We start from the raw sequence: 24169 nt of genomic DNA, 5'->3' as shown, positions 1-24169 counted from the left end.
ATTGCCAGAGTGCATCGCAGTCCAGCCACTCCCTGCTGCTCACCTCTCTCTGCCTCTGAACAACTCCCTCCCGCCCCAGTGCACCCCTCTGCTGGCATAAGAACCAGCTACACCAGTCTGCACCTGCTGAGGACTCCCTCGTTCCAGGGGAGGGTTAGGATTTGGCAGTCGGTCTCCACTCTCTTTGTGCAAAGGGTGCGGAACACAGCCCAGAATCAGTAAATTCTCAGCACAGTGGAAGAAATATTAGCGAGAACTGAGAGTGGCCTCTAGTGTCAGCACTGATAGCAGATCAAGTCTGATCACTGTTACATTCTGAGGGCATCCTCTCCAGCCCAGGCTAAGGAAGTTTTGGTTACAATACTGGGCCTTGTAGGGAAGAAGGTTCTAAACGGGATGCTCAGGAATCCTTGGCAAGGGCCTGAAGGATGAGAGAGAACAGACAGATTTGAACTAGTTCCCTTGGAACCAAGAGCCAGGCCACAACTCTGAAGTCATTAACAAATCTCTGCTTCTCAAAGCATATCAATGTAGTGTCTTCTGCTTTATGGGCCCTGTCCCTCAACATAGCGTCATCTGATGAACTACAGTCCACGGAACGGTGGGTTGAATGTGTATAAATAAATTTTTTTTAGTTTGATATATGTAGCAAAAGGCAAGTGCAGAGGAAAATGAAGTATTAATGAATATGAATTAAGGAGACTAGATGGAGAGTTTGGAGCTGGAAACACATTAGCTGAACAATTCAAATAGTATTGAAGCAAGAAGTTTTAACGTGCCTCCTTTCTTGAAAGCAGCGTAAGTCCCTGCACCAGTGCTGGTGGGTATCAGTCTGTGTGAGTTCCTTTTATTTATTAAGTAAGTGCTGGACCTGCCTGTCAAGAAATCATTTAATAATGGGAACATTGCACAAGCACTTCAGCCAAACACAGATTCCAATATATGACCTTTTGCCCTTTTTCCTCCATGGAATTTGTTTTTCCCTTGTGGCCATTAGCCTCAGACCAGCCACTCCGTGGTTTGAATTAAGCCCTGGCATTCCTGTTTCTTACTTGGAACATAGGGGACGGTGCCTCAGCTGGTGCAAATCAGTGTGTCTCTACTGAAGTCGTTAGAGTTTCGCCAGTTTTCACCAGCTGAGACCCTGGCACTCAGCCTCTAGAGCCAGTCAATAGTCATCACATTAGAAGACATATTAGAGGGAATTCATATACTTCTAAATTAATAAATTATGGCAAAGCATGTTTTAACGGGCAGAGGTGTTATCCTGCATAACTCAAGCCTCACTGGCATATGATTAGCAGCTACCCTCAGAATAATTACAGGGATGGTATAGAGATTATTATTACACTGCAGTTCAATCAGTTATGCCAGGTAAAGCTTTTTTATTCCCTCTCACTTCTCCTTTTGTGTATGTTGAAATGAGAGCTACAGCCACCCACTGGCAAAACATACCTTTGGAAATACGTGAGTAACCGTAAAACATCATGTGAGACCAGCTTTCAAAGGCACCAGTGGGAATCAGGATGATTTACCGAACCAGCTTTAGTACCTTGCGACCCAACTTTCACATGTAATCTTACTTGAGAGGAAACTAGGAGCACTACAGGCTCAGGAGTCCACTGAATCTGACCCAGTTACTTCGCCAGCAACTTTAAATGCTAATAACTCTGTTAAGTACCTGTCTAATTCCTTTTAGCATGGCTACACTTGTTGCTTTTATAGCTGCCCTTGGTGGGAGCAGTTGCTGAAATCTGAATGCTACGGTTGGCCAGGTCTACGCTACGAAAACCTAGTAGCATAGTTCTGTTGGACAGGGGTGGGATGAGGTGTGATCCCTGACCGACAGAGCTGTGCCCACAGAAGCCCCTAGTGTGGACACAGTTATACCAGCAAAACTGCACTTTTGCCTGAATAGATTATTTTGCTCGGGGGGACTAGAGTAAGCTATACTGACAAAAGCTGCATCCACGCTAGGAGCACCTTGCCAGTATAATATACTGGGCAGGAGCAGTGGAAGCACCTTAAAAGTGGGGTGGGGGGGCAGAGGTGCCCGAACCATGCCCCACCCCTTCTTCCTCTCCTTGCTCTCATGCCACCCATTCCCCAGAGGCCCTGCCCCCACACCACTCCTCCCTAGGGCCCCACTTCCATGCTGCTTCTTCCCCCTAAGACTCTGCCCCCCGCTCACTCCTTTCCGCCCTCTCCTCCCCGTCGCTTGCCCTTATCGCTGGTAAAAAAAGTGGGGGGGAGATGGCCCCATGGCCCCGTCTGTTCTGGAGTCCCTGATACTGGGACAGTTAAATACTGGCAAAGCACTCCTAATGTAGACATGGCCCTAAAGTCAGTCTCCTTCCCTTCTGGAAAATACTTAGCACCTGAACAAAACTTAGGGAAAATCCTTCCGGGTCTTTTTTATCCTGTTTTCTTATTTCCCAGAAATCTAAGGGTCAAATTCTGACCTCATTTATACAAGTGTGAATCTGGAAACTTTGTTTGCTGAAGTGATTATTACTTTGGATTTACACCTTTGCAACTGACCACAGAACCTGGATCCTGCATCCAGAAATTAGATTACACAGTGACCTTTGGTATTGTCCCCATTCTAAATCTTCCAGCTTTCTACCAGCGGGTGGAATTTATTCTCCACATGGGGCTATCTTGTGTGCTTGTTTGTTGTAGGCTGTCGATTACGAAATGAACAGGGCTTTCATGCTGACCGTGATGGTGTCAAACCAAGCTCCACTAGCAAGCGGAATCCAGATGTCCTTCCAGTCTACAGCAGGAGTCACCATTTCAGTCACGGATATCAATGAGGCGCCCTATTTTCCAACAAACCACAAGTTAATCAGGCTGGAGGAAGGGGTGTCCCCGGGGACGGCACTGACAACATTTTCAGCTGTGGATCCTGATCGCTTCATGCAGCAAGCAGTAAGGTGGGAAACCAGATAGACAAAGGAGGTAGTATAAAATCAAGAGCAAGAGTTAGGATATAGAAGGCTGGGGGCATGCACCAATCAAAGCAACCAAAGCAACAGTGTGCACCAATCAGAATCTACTGCATAAACTAGCCTATATAATGTAATTATAATGCTTGGCACTTCTCTAGCACCTTCCATCCAAAGCTCTCAACACACTTAGCAGCCTTTAATATTCAGGACCATACCAATGGGTGAGATTCTGAATGGGGCTATTTGTGGGTAAGACACAGTCAGACCCAGTGTCACATAAGTGAATCTCAGAAAGGGTTTAATTCTGAGCAGTGCTGAGAGCCTTCACCTATCCCCCCACTGAAATCAATCAACATTCAGGGAGCTAAGTCCCCTTATCAGTATAAAACATATTTATTATTCCTATTATAGTAACTCTTAGGGTCCCTGACTCAGATCAAGGCCCCACTGTACTAGGTACATATGCATGATCATCATAGACAGTCCCTGCCCCAAAGAGCTTACAGTCTAAATAGACAAGACAGACAAAGGGTAGGAGGAAAGAAGTAATATTATTCCAATTTACAGGTGGCACAGAAGGATTAAGGGCTAGATTTTCAAAGGTATTTAGACCCTTAAACATGCAGATAGGCAAGATTTTCAAAAGCGCTTATCTGCATCTTTGGGTGCCTAAATACCTTTGAAAGTCCAGCCCTAAGTGACTTGCCCAATGTCACAAAGAAAACGTGGCAAAGTGGGGAACCGAATCAACTTTTCCAGAGTCCCATTCTAGTGAATGAATCACAAGACCATCCTTCATCCCCTTTCAGGAGCACCTGGGCACCTTCCAGATGCATGTTCAAATTCCACTGAACTTCATGGGCTTGACTTTTAAAATGGTTAGGCTTGCATCATGCAGCTTCATGGGCTTGACTTTTAAAATGGTTAGGCTTGCATCATGCAGCTACTGCTCTGCATAAACAAAGTGGGCCAGTGGTGGGCAACCTGTGGCCCATCAGGGTAATCTGATTGCGAGCCGCGAGACATTTTGCTGATGTTGACCGTCCGCAGGCATCACCCTCAGCAGTTCCCAGTTGCCACGGTACTCTGTTCCCGGGCAAAGGGAGCTGCGGGAAGCAGTGGCCAGCAGCTCTCAGTGGCTGGGAACAGAGAACCACAGCCACTGGGAGCTGTGGGGGGTGGTGCCTGCAGATGGTCAACGTCAGCAAAATGTCTCGCAACCTGCAATCAGATTACCCTGATGGGCCGCATGTGGCCCGCGGGCCGCAGGTTGCCCATCACTGCTTTGAAGGGTCTTTATTTCCCTTCCTTCCCCACTAAAGCCAGTTTTGAAGTCCATAGAGGAGAACAGTTCCCATCAGCTCAAATACTCTCTCTGCTCTGTGGATATTTGGATTGTACTCCAAAATGAAAATTACTAGTTGTAACTTCTCCTGTTTTGGGGAGAATGACACACTGGGCTGAGCCGTTTTTTCTGACTGCCTGGCAGATGCATAGGACCTTGCATGATCTTCTCTAAATATCAACAGTGAGTTACTTGAGCTGTTCTTCATAGCATTCCCGGGACACACATTTCATTGAAAATTTGGATCCAATGACACTATTTTTAAATGTAAGCGTAGCTCTCTCTTACCTGGGTTTCATCATGGCAGAGTGACTCCAAGAAGCTGCAAAATATTGTTAGGCTCAGTGGAGACTTTCCCCAGCAGTTTTTGTGAACAAAGCAAAGTGATGTTTTGGTTTGTTTTTGTCTTGTCTTCACAGCTGGCACTGCCGAGTTAGACACACAAAAAATGCTAGAGGGTAAATATTCGAAGCAGTGAAATGAATGGGCGATACATATGTATACACTAATCTCCTAAACAGTTTTCAGTTAGCTGAGAACAGGATCCAGCCACTATATCTTTGCAAGCAGCTTTTATAGTCTTTTATTAAATATAATTTTCCCAAATGAAAGATCTGGGCTTAAGAACATCCCCCAACAAGCCACAGATATTGTTAGTGATCATAGCCTATGTCACATCTCAAATAATCTTCTTTAGCCACAAAAGAATCCATGAAGGCAGCTTTGCAGGCCGGATCACTGATCATTTTCAGCAATGAAAGGGCACAGTGACAACCATGATATTAAAAAACAATCACCTTAAAGAATATAGCTCCATGCAACATAACAGTTTTACTTGGCAGGGGCTTGTGCAGACAATTTATTGTTGTTTGAATCCAGACTGGACTCAGGCTGCTCACTTTTCACTTTGAGTTCCAGCTTCAAACAAACCAGCACCTGAAAGTGAAATTCAGCCAAAGCCATGGAGTTCACCTGCTTACGTATCAGGGGACCTTGAATTTTGCAGGATGTTGATGCAAAAACCATCAACAAGCCCAAGTTGTCTCCAAAATAAGCCCAAGTGTGTTTGTTTATTTCAATAACATATAATATGGTCCTTTCTACTGCTCCTGGACACACGACAGATAGCAACAAAGATTCATTTTAACATAAACATTAGAAAAGTAAGCCCCGTAGAAATCATGAGCAATAAAGAGAGAATTTAAAAAAACATTAAAGAGAGTGCCTCTGTTTAGAGCCATTTGGAAAAGGTTTGACTGGAATGTGCCAAGCTCTATAGAACCAACCAGGTAGAATGCTAACAACCTTGAGCTGTGGTAGATTGGCAAGGGGAGTACGTCGGTGCTGGGACTACAGGTGTGGAGTGTGCTGCAGAACCCTCTGGCTTGAAGTGGTCTCCATCATACACAGCGTTTACAGTTTGGTTCAACGGCTCTCAGCGCCCCCAACTGTAGAAATTGTTCCAGCCCCCATAGGGTAATAAATTCCACAGTTGGGGGCCCTCCAGCTGAGAATGCCCTGCCTCTGGTCCTAACAGAGCACCCTTGAGGATTGCCAGAAAATGTGCCTCGGGTGAAACTGTGCTGAACCACCTGGTCTGAATTTCAAGACTGCGATGCTGTCAGGACCCCTGCATGGCTCCTGGGTTTGCCGTGAATTTTCCAGCACTGTCCTAGTGAGAAAGAATGAATTTGTTTTGATGGTCTTCTCAGATCTAGTATGACTGCATTGTTTAGATAGATATCTTATGACCGATCATTTGCCCTTCTACTGGCAGGCAATTAAGTAAGCCTCATAATATCCCTGAGATACGTAGGGCAAACTGAGGCACGGAGAAATGATGTGACTTGCCGAAGGAGATGCAGTGTCTCAGAGCCAGAGCCAGGAATAGATTTTCCCTTTTCCAGTCTTGTGCACTAACTACCAAAATACACTCCCTTCTGTATTACTCTTTTTTCTCAGGACTGTATTGACCCTATCAGCTTCCATAGGCTCTAAAAGTTTGTCCTGCATGCTACTAAGGTCACAGAATTTCAGCACTTCCATTGCAACTCTTTCTTCTCACAGAGCCGGCTCTGCAGTAGCTGTCATCCCAAATTCCCTGCCGGCCATTACACTGCTGCTCTACTCTCCACAGCCAGTGCACAGCTGCACCAGCTAACCATGTCTCACATACTGGCTAGACACTCTTCAGAGTCCACCTGACCGTCCATCTCCCTGTCTGAGGTTCTTCTCCAACTTCCCAACACACACGCACACATACATATACCCCTCCCCGCAGCCACTCCAAAATGGCACATCTAAAATTGCTTCAGCCTGGCCTCATGGGCCTATTGGCAAATACAGCCGTAAGTTCCCATCATACACCACTGAGGTAATTGCGTCTGGTTCTCTAATGTAAAATATGTTGATTGGCCAGAATGATGTCAGTCTTAGGAGTCCCACCTTGTAGATGTGGTCCTTCCAGCACTAATTCCTTATGGTGTGTGGGGTGGACAGGGAGGTATATCCAGTATTTCGGAGCAATCTATATTGTAGGAGGGCTGGAGCAGGAAATGGGGAAATAATCTCTCCTTTAGTCTGAGCTCTTGAGGAACAAGCAAATGAATGTAGGGACCATTTCGTACTCTAACAAGGGCCCTTTTATCTTTATTAGCAACTTGCTGTAGAATAGGCTTGTTGCCTTTAGCAGGAAGCTGGAGCATAAGTGGCACTTAGCAGAAGGCAGAACCTTTAACGGGTAGGAAATGGAAAAATTGAATAATTGCAGAGGTCAAAAAAATGACCAGCAATGGACACTCAATTAGTGTTTTGTTTGTCAACAAAACCAGTTATCCAAAAGCTCCTTCAAAACAGGGGTCAGGAGTCCAAAAAAACCTTATTTCAAGCTGTATTAAGGACATGTCACTGAAAAGACTGCCATGTATTTATTTCCTTTCTCTGTAGATACTCCAAGCTGTCAGATCCTGCAAACTGGCTGAACATTAATGCCACAAATGGTCAGATCACTACTGCTGCTGTCCTTGATCGAGAGTCAGTCTACATTAAGAATAATGTCTATGAGGCCACATTCTTGGCGGCTGACAACGGTGGGCCCAAGCTTCCCATTGTTCATGCTTCAATAATACTCTAATGTGATGCATTAACAGGAATGATGCCCTGACAGAGTTGTCAGTATAAGTTATCTTTTTCCCAGGTTTTATGGTTAAAAATGCGAAAGTGGGACAGGAAATTGCTGGAGTAAATTAAATGTGCACTGCATTCAGAGAGTGTTATTAAGGGAAAGTCAGGGCAAATGGAAAATTGATTTGGGAAGTTCTGTGTAGCAGTGTAGCCTATATCTAAGGAAATACCAAAGGGGTATGAGCTCCATGTGCTGCAAAACACACCGATCTTCATTATCATACAAAACCCACAGCTGAGAAATGTTCCATCAGGAAATCAGAAACAATTTGAAGGGACAGAGGGGATGGTATTAAAAAGAAACGGACCTGTTTTAATGTAAAGATGCTATAACTTTCTTAAAACTGTCTGTCTCGTCTAATCTGATCTCTCTCTATCTATCTACATTTCTAAAGTGCCCAGCCATCACCACAGTAGCTAGGTACTAGTGTGCTTTAGTGTATCTGGATAGCTGTGACCAATACAATGCTTCTTCCTGAGATTAGAGAGAGAAGGTGGGGGAGGTAATATCTTTTATTGGACCAACTTCTGTTAATGCAAGAGACGAGCTTTCAAGCTTACACAGACCTTCTTCAGGTCTGGGAAAGGTCCTCAGAGCGTGACTCACAGCTAAATACAATGTGGAACAGCTAAGGAGTTAGCACATGTTGCAAGAGACCATTCAAAATGACGTGGACAGTTAACACCGTTAGTCATCTTCTCGAGATGTCAGGCTGAGGTCCTGAACACTTGTGGTCATTAGAGATAGCACAGCATTTTTAATGAAGTTAGTGGTGTCAACCCCAGTGTCCAGACCCAATGCAAACTCAAGCGATTAAATTCTGCTGACCTACATTTCTCCTAGTTCCAAGGAGAGGCCAGAGATAAGCGAAGGTGGCTATGTTTGGAACTACACCCAGCCACTGCCACATTATTATTTAATTTACTATTCCTTTAGATTTGGAGCAGCCTCTATGGATGCCCATTCCAGCATCTGGGGGCTAGATTCACAAAAGTGTGGAGATGTTGCAAGGATGAGCCTCACTTTTAGGCACCTAGAAAACCACAGGAACACACTGTGATTCACAAAGCCTGATTCAGGCACCCAAGCACCCTGTAAATGAAGGGGGTGAGATGGGTGCCTTAGACTGTGATTCACAGAAGCCAGCACACTAGGCCGGGAGCCGCCTAAGATAGACAATGGGTGATGCTGACCAGGGGAGGTGTGCTAAGCCCACCCGTCTCCCAAATCTTCAGTGGGGGAGATTTAGGTTGGATATTAGGAAAAACTTTTTCACTAGGAGGCTGGTGAAACACTGGAATGTTTTACCTAGGGAGGTGGTGGAATCCCCTTCCTTAGAAGTTTTTAAGGTCAGGCTTGACAAAGCCCTGGCTGGGATGATTTAGTTGGGATTGGTCCTGCTCTGGGCAGGGGGTTGGACTAGATGGCCTCCAGAGGTCCCTTCCAACTCTGTTATTCTATGATTCTATGAGTTAGGAGCCTAAGAGCAGGAAGGAAGTTAGTTTAACAGAAATTAAAAGGTACAGTGCCAAAAGTAAAATCCCTGCAAGCTGCATGGAAACTTTTTAAACACACCATAATAGAGGCTCAATTTAAATGTATACCCCACATTAAAAAACATAGTAAGAGAACCAAAAAAGTGCCACCGTAGCTAAACAACAAAGAAAAGAAGCAGTGAGAGACAAAAAGTGTTAAAAAAGTGGAAAATTTAAGTACATCAGAAGCAGGAAGCCTGCTAAACAACCAGTGGGGCCACTGGATGATAGAGATGCTAAAGGAGCACTCAAGGACGATAAGGCCATTGCGGAGAAACTAAATGAATTCTTTTTATCGGTCTTCACGGCTGAGGATGTGAGGGAGATTCTCAAACCAGAGCCATTCTTTTTAGGTGACAAATCTGAGGTACTGTCCCAGATTGATGTGTCATTAGGGGAGGTTTTGGAGCACACTGGTAAACTAAATAATCATAAGTCACCAGGACCAGATGCTTTTCACCCAAGAGTTCTGAAGGAACTCAAATGTGAAACTGCAGAACTACTAATCGTAGTTTGTAACACATCATTAAATCAGCTTCTGTACCAAATGACTGGAGGATGGCTAATGTGACACCAATTTTTACAAAGGGCTCCAGAGGTGATCCTGGCAATTACAGGCCAGTAAGCCTGACTTCAGTACTGGGCAAACTGGTTGAAACTACAGTCAGACATATAGATGAACATAATTTGTTGGGGAAAAGTCAACATGGTTTTGGTAAAGGCAAATCATGCCTCACCAATCTACTAGAATTCTTTGAGGGGTCAACAAGCATATGGACAAGAGGGATCCAGTGAATATAGTGTACTTAGATTTTCAGAAAGCCTTTGACAAGGTCCCTCACGAAAGGCTTGTAAGAAAAGTAAGCTATCATGGGATAAGAGGGAAGGTCCTCTCATGGATTGTGGACTGGTTAAAAGATATGAAACAAAGGGTAGGAATAAATGGTCAGTTTTCAGAATGGAGAGAGGTAAGTGGTGTCCCCCAGTGGTCTATACTGGGACCAGTCCTATTCAACATATTCATAAATTATCTAGAAAAAGGGGTAAACAGTGAGGTGGCAAAATTTGCAGATGATACAAAACTACTCAAGACAGTTAAGTCCCAAGCAGACTATGAAGAACTACAAAAGGATCTCACAAAACTGGGTGACAACAAAAGTCACTGGGTGACAACAAAATGGCAGATGAAATTCAATGTTGATAAATGCAAAGTAATGCACATTGGAAAACATAATCCCAACTATACATATAAAATGATGGGGTCTAAATTAGCTGTTACCACTCAAGAAAGATCTTGGAGTCATTGTGGATATTTATCTGAAAACATCCATGCAGAATTCAGCAGCAATCAAAAAAGCAAACAGAATGTTGGGCATCATTAAGAAAGGGATAGCTAATAAGACAGAAAATATCATATTACCTCTATATAAATTGATGGTACGCCCACATCTTGAATATTGCGTGCAGGTGTGGTCGCCCCATCTCAAAAAAGATATACTGGAATTGGAAAAGGTTCAGAAAAGAGTAACAAAAATGATTAGGGGAATGGAACAGCTGCCATATGAGGAGAGATTAATAAGACTGGGACTTTTTAGCTTGTAAAAGAGACAACTAAGGGGGGATATAATAGAGGTCTATAAAATCATGACTGGTGTGGAGAAAGTAAATAAGGAAGTGTTATTTACTCCTCATAACACAAGAACTAGGGGTCACCAAATGAAATTAATAGGCAGCAGATTTAAAACAAACAAAAGGAAGTATTTTTTCACACAATGCACAGTCAACCTGTGGAATTCCTTGCCAGAGGATGTTGTGAAGGCCAAGACTATTAACAGGGTTCAAAAAAAGAACTAGATAAGTTCATGGAGGATAGGTTCATCAATGGCTATTAGCCAACATGGGCAGGGATGGTGTCCGTAGCCTCTGTTTGCCAGAAGCTGGGAAAGGGTGACAGGGGATGGATCTCTTGATTACCTGTTCTGTTCATTCCCTCTGGGACCCCTGGCATTGTCCACAGTCAGAAGACAGGATACTGGGCTAGATGGACCTTTGGTCTGACCCAGTATTGCCCTTCTGATGTTCTGCTAGCCATGCTCAGCTGTGAACCCTCTTTGGAGTTAGGCTTCTTTTTTCAAGAAGCCAGAGGGTTGGGGGTGGGGAAAGGGAAGGAGGAGCTCCTTCATAACTTTTAGCCCAATGGTTAGGGTACTCTCCTGGGTCTCCCACATCCTGGTTGATTGCCCTAATCACCAGGCTACAGGCATTTCTCTCTCTCTGCCACAGATGGTTCTGTAACCTGCTCCACTGTGGGTAACCACTTAGTTATTTGGGTGCAGGAAAGAGAGATAGCACAAGCATGAGCAGGACTCTGTAGCCTGGTGGTTAGAGCAACTCACCCAGGATGTGGGAGACCCCAGAACCAGTCCCTCTGCTTCATTGAGTTGTTAAGTGTCCAACAGGAAAGACGGATGGGGCCCCACCTTAGAATATCCCATAGCCCTATGGCTATGGTGCTCCTCTGAAAGATGGCAGATCCCTGTTCAAATCCTTTCTCTTCACCAGCTGGAGGGGGGACTTGAACTAGGGGTCACCAACCTTCCAGGTGCATACCCTGGGCTAAAAGTTATGAGGGAACCTCTACCTCTGGCAGTTTTGTGTGAACTTGCCTGGCCAGATCTAGCATGTGGCCTCTGACCATGCCTATCAGATTGGGCCCTGCACATGAGTTAGGTGATGTATGCCTATCTTCCTGTGAATTGCTTTGGGCTTAGGCAGGGAGATAGGTGCCGGGATGCCTAGCGGAGTCAGAAACAGAGGTGCCTAGGGAACTTTTTACTGCAAAAACTTAGGTGGAACTTAAAACTGGGATGTAGGCACCTAAGTCTGGGGTTTAGGTGCCTAAGTACTTTTGTATCAGAGGGTAGCCGTGTTAGTCTGGATCTGTAAAAGCGGCAAAGAGTCCTGTGGCACCTTATAGACTAACAGACGTATTGGACCATGAGCTTTCGTGGGTGAATACCCACTTCGTCAGATGCATGTAGTGGAAATTTCCAGAGGCAGGTATAAATAAGTACTTTTGTGAATCTGTGCCTGGGCACCCATCCCATGCTTTAAAATACCCAATACCAGGTTAGAATTTGTGGCTCTGATATCTCTCCGACCCCCATCAGTAGATTGGCTGGGCCTGCTGAGCCAAAATGATTTTGCCTTTCCTGCCCCCCCCCTTAAAAGTTGACTGGGAGGGAGTTCTTTAGGCTTCCACTCCCCTCCTCATCTCCCTGAGGTCTTGGGAAGGGGATCAAGCTACTGTTCCCTCTAAATGGTACCTTTGAGGGGAATGCCAGGTACGGCTGCCAATTCTCTAATCACATGGGGTGTTGTGGGACCCAGTAATAGCTTCCCCACCTCTAACATAATCATGGCAGCAGCGCTCTCTGCTCCCTGCTGCAGCCTCTGCTTCACTCCAGCTGCACTACAAATCCTAGAACCCCTTGCATGATTCACCCTGTTCCCCACAGAACGGGAGCCCAGAGCCTGACATGAGAGCCCCTTCTGAAGCTGACAGCGTAGGAAGCAGCCAGCCAGTGCCTCACAATACTCCCTGGAAGAGAGGGAAAAGGAGCAAATGTTCACCCTTTTTAGCCTAGGTCCCAACTTAAGCTGACAGACACACATTGGCCTCAGTCTAGCAAAGCACTTAAGCATGTACTTAAGTTTAAGCACGTGAGTAAGTAAATGGGACTGCTTATGTGCTATCCTGAATCAGGGACATGGTCTGCATGTCAGCTTAGGTTTGCAATGCCTGTTGGGATCCTTCAGGCTGAAAGCCACTAGATAAAACATAAGTGCTTTCATACAAGAGAGGCTCACTGTCCTGTAGAAACCCCCCCCACTTATTGATTCTCAAGCTCTCCTCCAGGTAATGCCAGTTTGGGGCATAGCAAGGGGAGCAAGCAGAGCTGCTTTGACATTGGTAATCAATGCACTAATGAGGAAATCCTGCCTCCCTCCTGCAGTTTCAAGAGAACCACCAGAGTTCCTCAGCGGGGCAGGATTTTGCGAGCCCACAGTTAACGTTCACCCCCTGCCTACTACAGAGTCTAGATCCATGGAGGGTTCCCTGTAGACTAGCATACAGGCAAGCAGGGAGCACCAGGTGACCTTTGTGCTCCACAGACGCTTGAGGCTAAAGTGGTGGCTATTATTTATTTATATTAACGCCCAACTGAGATCAGGGCCCCATTGTGCTAGGTCTGCTGTACATTCACACTGTAAAAGTCCATGCCCCAAATCTAAGTAGACGAGACAGACAAAGGAAGGATCATTAGCCACAGAGAGATTAAGGGATTTGCCAAGGGTTACACAGAAAATCTGTGGCAGAGATAGAAATTGAAGCCAGATCTCCTGAGTCCCATGCCTGTGCCTGAACCACAAGACCACCCTTCCTCACTATAGGAAGGGACATGATTCTTCCCTGCTGCCCCCACCAGGATTCCCACCACCCGCCCAGCAATTCAGGTTGGACACTGGTGGAACATGATTAGGGGCTCTCTCATTTGCTGTCTGTAATCCTGATAAAGAAAAGCTGCCCATACAGCAGCACCTTCTCTTGAGCCATTATTCAGCAGCTCCGAGAGCTGAAATCTGGATGAGTTCCTTCATTCTGAAAAATTAATCTGTTGCTGTTCTACTGCAGCCATCAAAGTGCACAAACAACACCCCGTTATTTAAAATGCTGGTTTGAGTGCTTAGGGTAATGGCTAAAGTTTTGTCTAGGTTAACTGACTCCTTTCAGATTTCTTCCTAAGTTCCATGTGCTGTGTCATCACATACTTATCAAAGCAGGTTTGGGGTTTTTTTTCCTTCCTTGAAGGAAGAAACAACATTCTGTTTTGTTAAACCCTTTTGGATATTTTCTGAATGTGACTAGTAAGCTGTTCCACTCGTTGGACATGATTGCTCCCTGAACTACAATAAGGAGCTGTTCACACAGGAGCAAAAAGTGCAGCTTCTGTTTAAAAAAATCATAATCAGTTTAATGTTTTTATTTCAAGTTGCTTCCCTTTTCAACCTCCCCTCTGCTCCATCTAGTTTCATGTGCTTCTGTGGGGGGGTCCTCTTGGGTTGTCTGCCATTACACCGTGATAAAGAGGGGGTGGATGGTTCCCCAGCACCAGGTCACATAAATTCAGTTTAATTTGTTTCCGCCAGTACTGGTCAGCTCAGTGTTACAGGCCCCAAGGAAACATCCTTGTACATAGGAGGGCACTTTAAAGGCATTTGCCCTCTCTTGAATGGAGAAGACCCACCAGGCAGCAGATCTATGGGTGCTTTAGAAAATCCCTCCAAAGGTTCAATGAAATGATAATGGGGAAGCATCACATTTTTGATTCACTGCAGAAGCTGCTTCCTGTGTCAAGCAGGCTTTCCAATGCCTTGATGCTGTTAACTAGAGCAGGCCTTTCAGAGCACCCATTACTATGAAAAAGGAAAAGACAGTTGTCACCTCTACTCTTGTGTTTAGAAGTACCAAATCTTTTCCATACCAGCTTCATTTCTATTTTAACTCTCAGATCAAGCCAGGCAGCCAGATTCTCCACTGAAGTCAAATGAGTTGTTTTGATTTATACCAGCTGAGGATTCAGCCCCATGATCCTTTTAGGACATCAACACCTCCCCGCCCTTTCCCATAGAGTAGCTGAAACAATTTGAAACTATCTGTTTTTTGGTAAAGGGAATTTCTATAAATTGTTTTAAATCATTATTATGATTGTTTTAATCTCTCCTGGGGTTGCTCCTGAATGCACTTCAGGGACATCAAGAACCTGCTAAATGAGTAAATGGGCACGAGACACCCACTTGCATGCATAAATCAGCGTTTGTGCATGCACTTGCAAGTATCTGTTTTGCATGTGCAAATGCAGATTATTTCAGTCACATCTGTATTACTGCCTCCTAGTATTGGAAGCTTATTTTAAAGACCCTTAAAAAACGTGTCCCTAAAGGTGCAGAAGCCCATGTAAAGTCTGTAGTCAGTCCTAAATTCTGGGCATCATGTAAACAGGAAAAATCACCTATGCTTTTCCACAGAAGATACTAACAACGACTCTGTTGCATGTACAGCCTTTGTGGCCCCATGGGCTTTGCATCTTTCTGCAGCAAACTCCAGGGCTGATTAAGGATGTTTGTTCTAAAGGGAGGCCTGTGGAGAGCTCCATGGGCGAAAGGATGGTGTCTGTGATAAAAGGTTGGGAGGGAGAATGAAGGAATCATGGGAGAGGGATTTTCAGGGCTCCACCAGGGTCTTTGAGACCCCACAGTCAGCAAAAACAAGCAAGGAGCAATTCCTTGTTTGATAGAAGAAGTCCTAAACTTGTTTGATAGAGAAGTCAGCTCATTTTCCATTTTGAGCAGCTTATTTGAGCTGATTTTTTGAGCGGCTAAACTTGTTTGATAGAGAAGTCCTAAACAAACAGAAAGCATCGTGGAATGATGGGAAAAGTGGTGTTTTTTTAGTTTGTTTCATGCCAGCACTAGGAAGAAGGGACCATGAATTGAAAATATAAGCTTAAAAAAAATTACCGAGGCAGAGCTCTTAGAGGAAATAAGTAGTGTAGAGGCCTGGAACAAAACCGCCTGCAGTTCAGGGATGGGGGGAAATGAAAAACACTGAACCATTTAAAAGAGAACTAGCTGTTTTTCTTGTTAGAGGGACGGTTATTGAAGCATGCAGGGCTAGGAAAGCAGAAGAACCAGACCTTTGCAGAGGATTTCACAGGACATGGTGATTAAGATTAAGCTTTTAATCTTAAAAAATAAAACAGAAACTAAGAGCCTGATCCAGATAACTTTACATGACTTAGCCTTACTCAGGCAAACAGTTCATCTGAAGTCAATGGGACTACTCATCTGAGTAAGGATTGCAGGACTGAGACCTTTGTGTCAGGAAGATGCACAGCACCCCTGCTACTTGGAACAAGGTTTAGAATTGAAAAGGAGGAGGATATATTTAGTGGGACTATCTATTTTTGCATGGTTTGGGTAGAATCATAATGTGTTTTTGTGACAGAGACCATCTGGACCAACACACAGGGGATTGAACCAAGGACTTGAGACCTAAACACAGGTGTCTCTCCAGCTTGAACTAAAAACATAAGAATGGCCATATTGGGTCAGACCAGTAGCCCAGTATCCTGTCTCCCACCAGTGCCAGATGCTTCAAAGGAAGTGAACAGAACATGGCAATTATCAAGTGATCCATCCCCTGTTGTCCAGTCCCAGCATCTGGCAATCAGAGAGACTGCCTAAAAGCCATAATAAAACCATATCATCTGTGGATTGGACAGAGAGGGGGACACGTAGCACATCCTGACCAGTGAATTACACTTCTTTTCATCTTTGACCCCACATCTGTTTCTTCTTTCTTATCCCCGCCCCGTCCCCATCTTGCTTCAGCCCTCCCCCTCTTTCCTCCCAAACAGAAATTAGTAAAAATTATTCAACCCCACCCTCCTACCGGTTTGAAACTATCTGTTTCAAAGTTTCCTAGTGATTTCCTTGTCCCTGTGTGAAATCTTACAAGATGTATCATTAAAACCTTCCAAGTTCTCATGAAAAATGTTGTTTTGTTCCATTGAGTAAAACGGAGCTGGGGTTTCAACCCCAACCTACCGGTTTGGGGGTTGAATAAAATGAGACCCAGATTCTGGGTATGGTTTAGCAAAACTGAAATCTAACCAACCAGGTTATGCAGAATGAAACCATTGCAGATTCAGCCCTTCTCTAGAGAACTGAACCGAACCCAGAACCATTTATTTGACTGTCTCCCAAACTTCGGGGCTTGGGAGAAAATGAGACCTGGACCCTGAGCTTTGGCTTGCCCAATTCTGAATGTCTCTGTTCCCCTACCAACTAATCACTACGAATAGCTATAATGTTAATACCAAATATCTTGCCTTAGGGACTCCTGCCTTCTTGTTAACTCATCCTCCCTCTTACTGAATGACTTGCCTGCCCAGTATGATGGGGACACACTGTAACTACACAGTTAACATGGGAGTTGTGTAACATGGGGTCTAGTGTAAAATCATGGAACAGCTCAGTTTTACTCAATGGAACAAAACAGCATTTTTCATGAGAACTTGGAAGGTTTTAATGATACATCTTGTAAGATTTCACACAGGGACAAGGAAATCACTAGGAATCTAAGGGGGAAACAACAAAAAAATCCTTCAGGCCTCCTCCATGCTTTAGTACGTGGAGCTGTAAGGTTTCCCAAGGGCGTGGGGATTAGCGTCGTTGTGCATGCCACTTCTTGTGCTGTATTTGTCGTTACTCGTTTGAATCTGCCTCTCCCGTTCAGGTATCCCCCCAGCAAGTGGCACTGGCACTCTGCAGATGTATCTAATTGACATCAATGATAACGCTCCTGAGCTTCTGCCAAAGGAGGCACAGATCTGTGAAAAGCCAAACCTGAATGTCATCAACATAACAGCCGCAGATGCTGACATCGATCCAAATGTTGGACCCTTTGTCTTTGAGCTGCCAAGTGTGCCATCTGCAGTCAAGAAGAACTGGACCATAACAAGGCTAAATGGTAAATGGGGCAGGCAATCCTGAGGACACTTGGAATCCTGTGCACTAATGAGGACCGCGTACAGTTGCAAACTTCCCTGCTTCTTTGTCTGATTTTTTTAAGCACATTATGTCGAGCATTATAGACAAGATAGCTAATCAGAAATGATTTGTATCAGACCTGTAGCATAATTCTAAGAGCTTTGGCACTTGGCTTTTTTAATGCAGTTCATAATTATGAACAGTTATCAGGACTGAACTGGGTATAAATCATCCGTGATGGCCAAGGGGAAAAAAGCTATTATCAGTCTTCCTTATGTTCCAGTGTAATTGTCATGAGCCACAATCACGATCAATGTTCATTTCTCTGACCATAATTGCTTAAAGGCAGCCTTTTAATTTACCATGGAACCAGGCGGGCTAGGTAAGTGTGAAGATTACCAGTATGTGCAGGATTTTTAAATAGTGGCATGCAACCTCAGTTGGCTCTAATTGGCCCACTTACTGGCGGTTTCAGCGTTGAAGGAAAGGAATGGACTTGTCATGGAAACCGAACTACCCTCTTGTCTTAAAAGCTGATCCCTTCAGGCCAGGTTTGAGACACTCTGCCAGGGTGGCATGAGAAAGCTGCTTGTTCCGTGGCTGAAAAGAGGGATTCAGGCTTGGTCTACACTTAAAAGTTAGGGCGACATAGTTGGTCAGGGTGTGAGAAAACACACACACCTCCAGTGCCATAGCTCTGCTGGCCTAACCCCCAGTGTAGACACAGCTGTGTCAACAGAAGAATGCCTCCGTCTATGCAACCACTGTTGCTTGGGGATGTGCTGTTGCACAGTGACAGAAAAACCCCTTCCATGGGTGTAGGTTGTGTCTACACTATGGGTTATGCCGGCATAGCTACGGCACCATACCTATGCTGGTGTAGTCTCCATAGTGTAGACATCATCTCAGTCTCCTAACCTGCCAATCCAGCACCTCTCGCAGTCGTAACATGTGTAGCAATAGGAAGGAAAGGCAGGAAGAAATAAAATGACTGGATAGGGCTGTGCAAAAATATTGGGGCAGGAGAATATAAGAGCAGAGCCCCTGCATAGTGACCCTGTTACAGCCCAGAACTGGGGAGGTGCAAAGGCATTTTACCACTGATATCCCAAATCTGGCCAGCCAATTTTCAACATTATCATACGTGCTTCACTAGTTCCTTGCCATCAGTTTTTAAATTCAAGCAACTGACCACTGGTTTTCTAACGACATCAAGCAGGATTAATAGTATAGGGAACTGGCATTACTTTGAAATGAAGCATGCGTGACACATCTTGTTCATCCTGTTAGTCTTGGCAGGCTGACCATTCAACAAGACTTCAGGAAAACAGTCTGGCACTCAAGTGGTTCTGATGTGGAGTAGGGTGTTGTAGCCTGGTTAGCCTTTTTTTCACTGAGCTAATCTGAGAGTGGAGTTTCCAATATATTAATACCGTTTTTAGCACCTCTGTCAGAGCTGCCGTCAGTCTGTCTGTTTCTGTTGCCCCCAGGTGACTATGCCCAGCTCAGTTTGCGAATAATGTATCTGGAGGCTGGCATGTATGATGTCCCAATTGTCGTGACGGATTCAGGGAACCCTCCCTTGTACAACACTTCCATCATTAAAGTGAAGGTTTGTCCATGTGACGAGAATGGAGACTGCACTACCATCGGGGCCGTCGCTGCCGCTGGGCTGGGAACAGGTGCCATCATAGCGATCTTGATATGCATCATTATTTTACTAAGTAAGTGTTGCAGCAGGTAACATGTGCAGAAATCTTAAGCCAGAATCATTCTGATTGAAATGGAAGGTTTATGAGCAGATCCCCCCGGTAGATCACAGAGCAACCAAATTCCATTCTCTCCTAGAGATTTGACTGATTAACTGCACTGTAACAATTCAGCTGTGGCCAAGAAAATGGGCCATAAAGCCAGGACTGTCATTTAAGGTGGCATAGTCTCCTTTTAAGTTAGCAGCTGCATCATCAAACAATATGAGAAGCAACAGGTTGGAAGCAAACTCTTGTGCAAAATATTTACAGTGAATCATGGTCCATGTGATGCTGTACTTTGGATTCCTTTATTATTTATTTATGTATTATAGAGAATTGGTACCTGAGCAAAACAGAAAATATTTGGTGCCGAGCAGCCCACTCAAAACACGTCTGTGTCCATCCTTCTGCCAGGTTACCCTTATGTGACATTGTTTCTGGAAATGCTGTTGGCAAAAGAGGTACACCTAGGAGTGATGTACAAGCGTTAGTGTTCCACTTCCCTTCCTGCCCGCCTCCTCCCTAGTCTCACTCTTACATGCTGAATCTTTCAAGATGCATACCAGCTTCATACAAAGGGTGGAAGGTGCAGACCAGATTGCTGGTGATTCATGCTTTTGCATTCAAACCGCCATCACTAAAATGTAAGCAGAATGGTCTGAATCACTAACCCACAACGTTTTGACCCAGATCCTTAATGATACTCAGGCCTCTGTCTGCCCCTTTAGGCACCTACGTCCATCATTTAGGTGTCATTTATATTTTCAAAGCTGCTGCCACCTAATCCTGGAGGCACCTAAGACCGCTAGGTACATAACATTCCTCCAGTCATCATTCGCAAGCCACTGAAGTGCTGATGCCACTCCCCAGCTAATGAGTCTCTCGGAGCCCTGGTTCAAGATGAAACCCCCTGGGCTCTGAAGTCAGATTCTCAAACCAGGCAGGGGAACATCTGTCTTGTCAGCCAGACCCAATCCTACAGGTGTGCACTCAGAGAGCATCAGCAGAGGCAGGCCACCAATAGCTGGAGAGACCGCAGAGCACCTGCGCAAAAGATGCAGGCAGCAAAGAGAAATGTACAGTGAGCATGAGAGAGCTATTCAATGTGAGCAAGAGACAGAGAGAGGGAGTCAGATTAGACTACTTGGCCCAGAATTTTACAGGTATTTAGTATGGTAGTATGTGCCATTCAGTATTGCAACACCTAACTAATTTAGGAGACTAAATCTCATTTTCAAAAGCTGAAGTCCCACTGTCTTTCAGTGAGAGGCTCCTAAGTGCCTAAATCACTTTTGAAAATGAGACTTAGGCACCTAACTCAGTTAGGCTGAATGAAGCAACACCTAAATACCTGTAGAAATCTTGATTTCTGTCTACTATCATTTACTTCTCATGCAAGCTAACCAACTTCATTCATTTGCAAAGTTATAGTTTTTATGGATGGTTCTAGGAATGGTAAAAATAGAGTTCTGTCATTGTGTTCTCTTCTAATTCAGGTTCTCGAACAGCCCTTACCATTGTAGTATCTGAGCACAGTTTCATACTGTCAGCAAGAAGCATTTGCTATTCACAGGCTTGCTGAAAGAGTTGAGAGAGGCTGTATCATGGTGGTTTAAGGGGAAGATGCCCTGTTTCTAGCAGCACCGTCATTCTTGAGCACTAACATTAACTGAATGTATACACATTTAAAAATAAAAATGATATCATTATAACTTCAAGCAGGAGTTGGCACAGTAGGGACGGATAAAAAGAAGCACTGAAATGTACGATGAGGTAAATATTCATCAGGAAACACAGGATGAAACTGTGGGACTCCCATTAAAGTTAATGGGAGTTCTGGTGCTAAATCACGCTTAATATTTACCCCCAATGTGTTTAAATGGAGAGCAGGCAGAGCAACTGATGCTGTGAATGCTGCCTAATATATATATGCTATGGTACATTAGGAGAGTGGGATACCATTGGCCATACACTCAACCCTCTAGGGCTTGAGTTTCAATGATGGGAGCACACAGTTGTATATATAATTTATACATGCAAATGTTAAGGTGGAGCATTAAAGCAGGGGATTTGCATCTGCACATGCCCAGCTACGCAGCTAACTGTCCACGTGGGCATGGGGAAAAGTCTCATGAAAGTGTGGTAGTTGTAGAATAAAATGTGATGCACATTTGTCACACTCATCTCTGAAAATCTGTGCCTTACTATCTACACAGGGTACAAAGGGTTATCTGGTCCCTACATCTACATTTTTAATGCTTTTTTATGGCCACCTCTTCCAACATAAACATAAGCTGCAAGTCCTGGGGGAGCTACCCCTGCATTTGCACATAGTGAAGGCAGTGGTGTGTCCAGGCACAGTGCCACCGTGTGCAGCGTGATTGTGCGTTGTAATAAGCAGGTGTGGTTTTCGCAGTTGCGTGATGTGTGTGCGTAGGCAGGCCCGATTTAAGCCCCATCAGATGAAATGTTGGCCTTTAGTGTTAGTCTCTAAGGTGCCACAAGTACTCCTTTTTATAAAAAAGAATGAGAGCATAGTAAAACTTTGCACCAGAAGTAACAGAAGCAACAGACCGCAAGGCTTCCTTTTGCTGCCTCCCGTATAAATCCAGCTCGAAAGTGTGATTTAAACACTTGAAAATTCTATTGACTAAAATTAACTTCAGCTGACAGACACTTGATTTAAGATATTCCTTTTTCATTGTCAGATACATTAGCCCATTTTAAATTATGGTTTTTATTACAAAAGCTTATTTTTACATTCATTGTCATTCTAATTGACTTCTTTAATGTTCAAGAGCTGCAAAGGCCTCTATCAAGGATGAAAAATGTAATTTGTGATGAGAAGAGCTTTTCAGTTACATTGTCCTACTGTCTCACCTTTTTATTTTTAAAGATATATTTTACGCTGTGGCCTCTGAACGATGGTGTGGGAAAAGGCACATGTGATTTTTTTGCGCCGTAATTCCATTCTGGAGTCAGACAGGTCAGGCTTTATAAGGCAGACCAAGCAATAGGATACACTAGCTGCAGGAGCGGATTTACCATGAACAAAACTGTGCGGTGGCACAGGGCACCCAATGATGTGGGGGGCCCCCAAAATGCAGGACAAATATCCGCAGCAGGGCTCAGGCAGGCAGGTTGCCTGCATGCCATGGCCGGTGGTCCCACACTGCTCCCAGAAGCAGCCGGCTGCTGGCATGTCTCTGCACGCCCCTGGTGGGGCCGGGGCAGGAGGAGGAGGGAGGCGGCTCCATGCGCTGCCCCTGTCCCAGGCAGTGCATGGAGATCCGCTGCCCCCCTCCCTCCAAGGGGTGTACAGAGATGTGCCAGCAGCAGGGCTAAGGCAGCTCCCTGCCCACTCTGCCTCCCTTCCTTCCTCAAGGCCACTTCACTCCCGGAAGCGGCCAGCATGTTCCTGCGGACTCCACAGCTCCCGTTGGCTGTGGGGGCAGCGCCTGCAGGGGCGGTGCCTGCGGGCAGCGGCACACAGAGACCGCCCTGGCCCACCCCGCCTAGGAGCCGCTGCCAGAGGAGTGTATGTGCCTTTTGCTTTGGGAGTCAGGTCACCCGAGATAAGCACCGCCCCCCTGCCCCTCTCCCGTACCCCAACCCCCTGCCCCAGTCCAGAGCCTGCACTCTGCACCTAAACTTCTCCGAGAGCCTGCCCTCCACACACCCCTCTCACACCCCAACCCCCTGCCCCAATCCAGATACCTCACTTTATTTTCATTTACTTCCCATTACTACAAGAGAATGTTCTTTTTCTTGGCTGGGTCCCGAGGGGGTGGGGGGCTGAAAATGAAGCTGCGCACAGGACCCCACTAACTCTAAATTCGCCACTGACTAGCTGAATAGGATACACTAGCTGTGGTTTCAAGTATCAGAGGGGTAGCCGTGTTAGTCTGGATCTGTAAAAGCGGCAAAGAGTCCTGTGGCGCCTTATAGACTAACAGATGTATTGGAGCATAAGCTTTTGTGGGTGAATCCGACGAAGTGGGTATTCACCCACGAAAGCTTATGCTCCAATACGTCTGTTAGTCTATAAGGTGCCACAGGATTCGTTTTAGCTGTGGTTGCGAGCGGTAGAAAGTTTCTTTCTCTTACCTTGGTGCAATGTTTTTTTCCCTTCATACCTGACGTATTAGCTGCCAGGATAACACACCTGAGGAAAGAACTATGCAATAAAAAATTGTGAAGGGTGAAGACAATAGATTTCAAGAAAAACTACATGCAGAGTTAAAATGGATCTAACAGCAGTAATACGGCTTCCCATTCTGTCGGGTGAATAAAAGGACTGAGAGAGAGAGAACGCACGACGTCTGCAATTGACACTTTGAGGTCTTTTTTTCAAGGTAGCTGTAAAGGCATTAATGGCACCGTTTTTCCAAAAACTCGATGGAAAAGTAGCATTAAAAAAAAAAACCCTGCTACCATTATAATATTTTCTTTGCGTGCCAGGCAGGAAGCTTGTTGTGAGAGACGGGGAAAAAAATGACAAGAAAAGGACTTGAGTCATCTGCTAAATAGTCAAGAGGTTTTACATGAGAGATAAGAGTTACCCTTTTTTTCAAATTTTTCTTTTACTCCAGAATAGATCTAGGATACGCTGTAAAGAAATGCAGAACGATCTGAAAACAGTTCTGTTCGCTAGCAGGCAGGGATGGCAGCCCGTTGGCACACAATGGCAGTAATTAGTTGTCCAGTCCTCTTCTATACACTTCAGTGAATTCTTATTCGGTATAAATACTGTAGCACTCAGAAGAAAAGAAAGAGGAAGAACTCCA

The 24169-nt window shown here is 44.9% G+C and overlaps 1 protein-coding gene across 2 annotated transcripts in view; it reads left to right on the top strand.

The window, feature by feature from the left end:
• Positions 1-24169, top strand: part of CDH4 (cadherin 4) — a 665459-nt gene that overhangs the window by 623918 nt on the left and 17372 nt on the right. For both annotated transcript variants that reach the window (XM_043527024.1, XM_037915875.2), the window contains exons 10-13: positions 2683-2936; positions 7243-7385; positions 17378-17611; positions 19122-19355. In XM_043527024.1, coding sequence (XP_043382959.1) covers positions 2683-2936; positions 7243-7385; positions 17378-17611; positions 19122-19355 — 865 coding nt within the window. The remainder of the gene's footprint in view (positions 1-2682; positions 2937-7242; positions 7386-17377; positions 17612-19121; positions 19356-24169) is intronic.

The sequence above is a fragment of the Chelonia mydas genome, chromosome 13 (genome assembly GCF_015237465.2).
Source record: "Chelonia mydas isolate rCheMyd1 chromosome 13, rCheMyd1.pri.v2, whole genome shotgun sequence".
Taxonomy (NCBI): Eukaryota; Metazoa; Chordata; order Testudines; family Cheloniidae; genus Chelonia; species Chelonia mydas.
The sequence above is the reverse complement of the archived record's forward strand: the minus strand, read 5'-3'. Positions and strand labels throughout refer to the sequence as shown.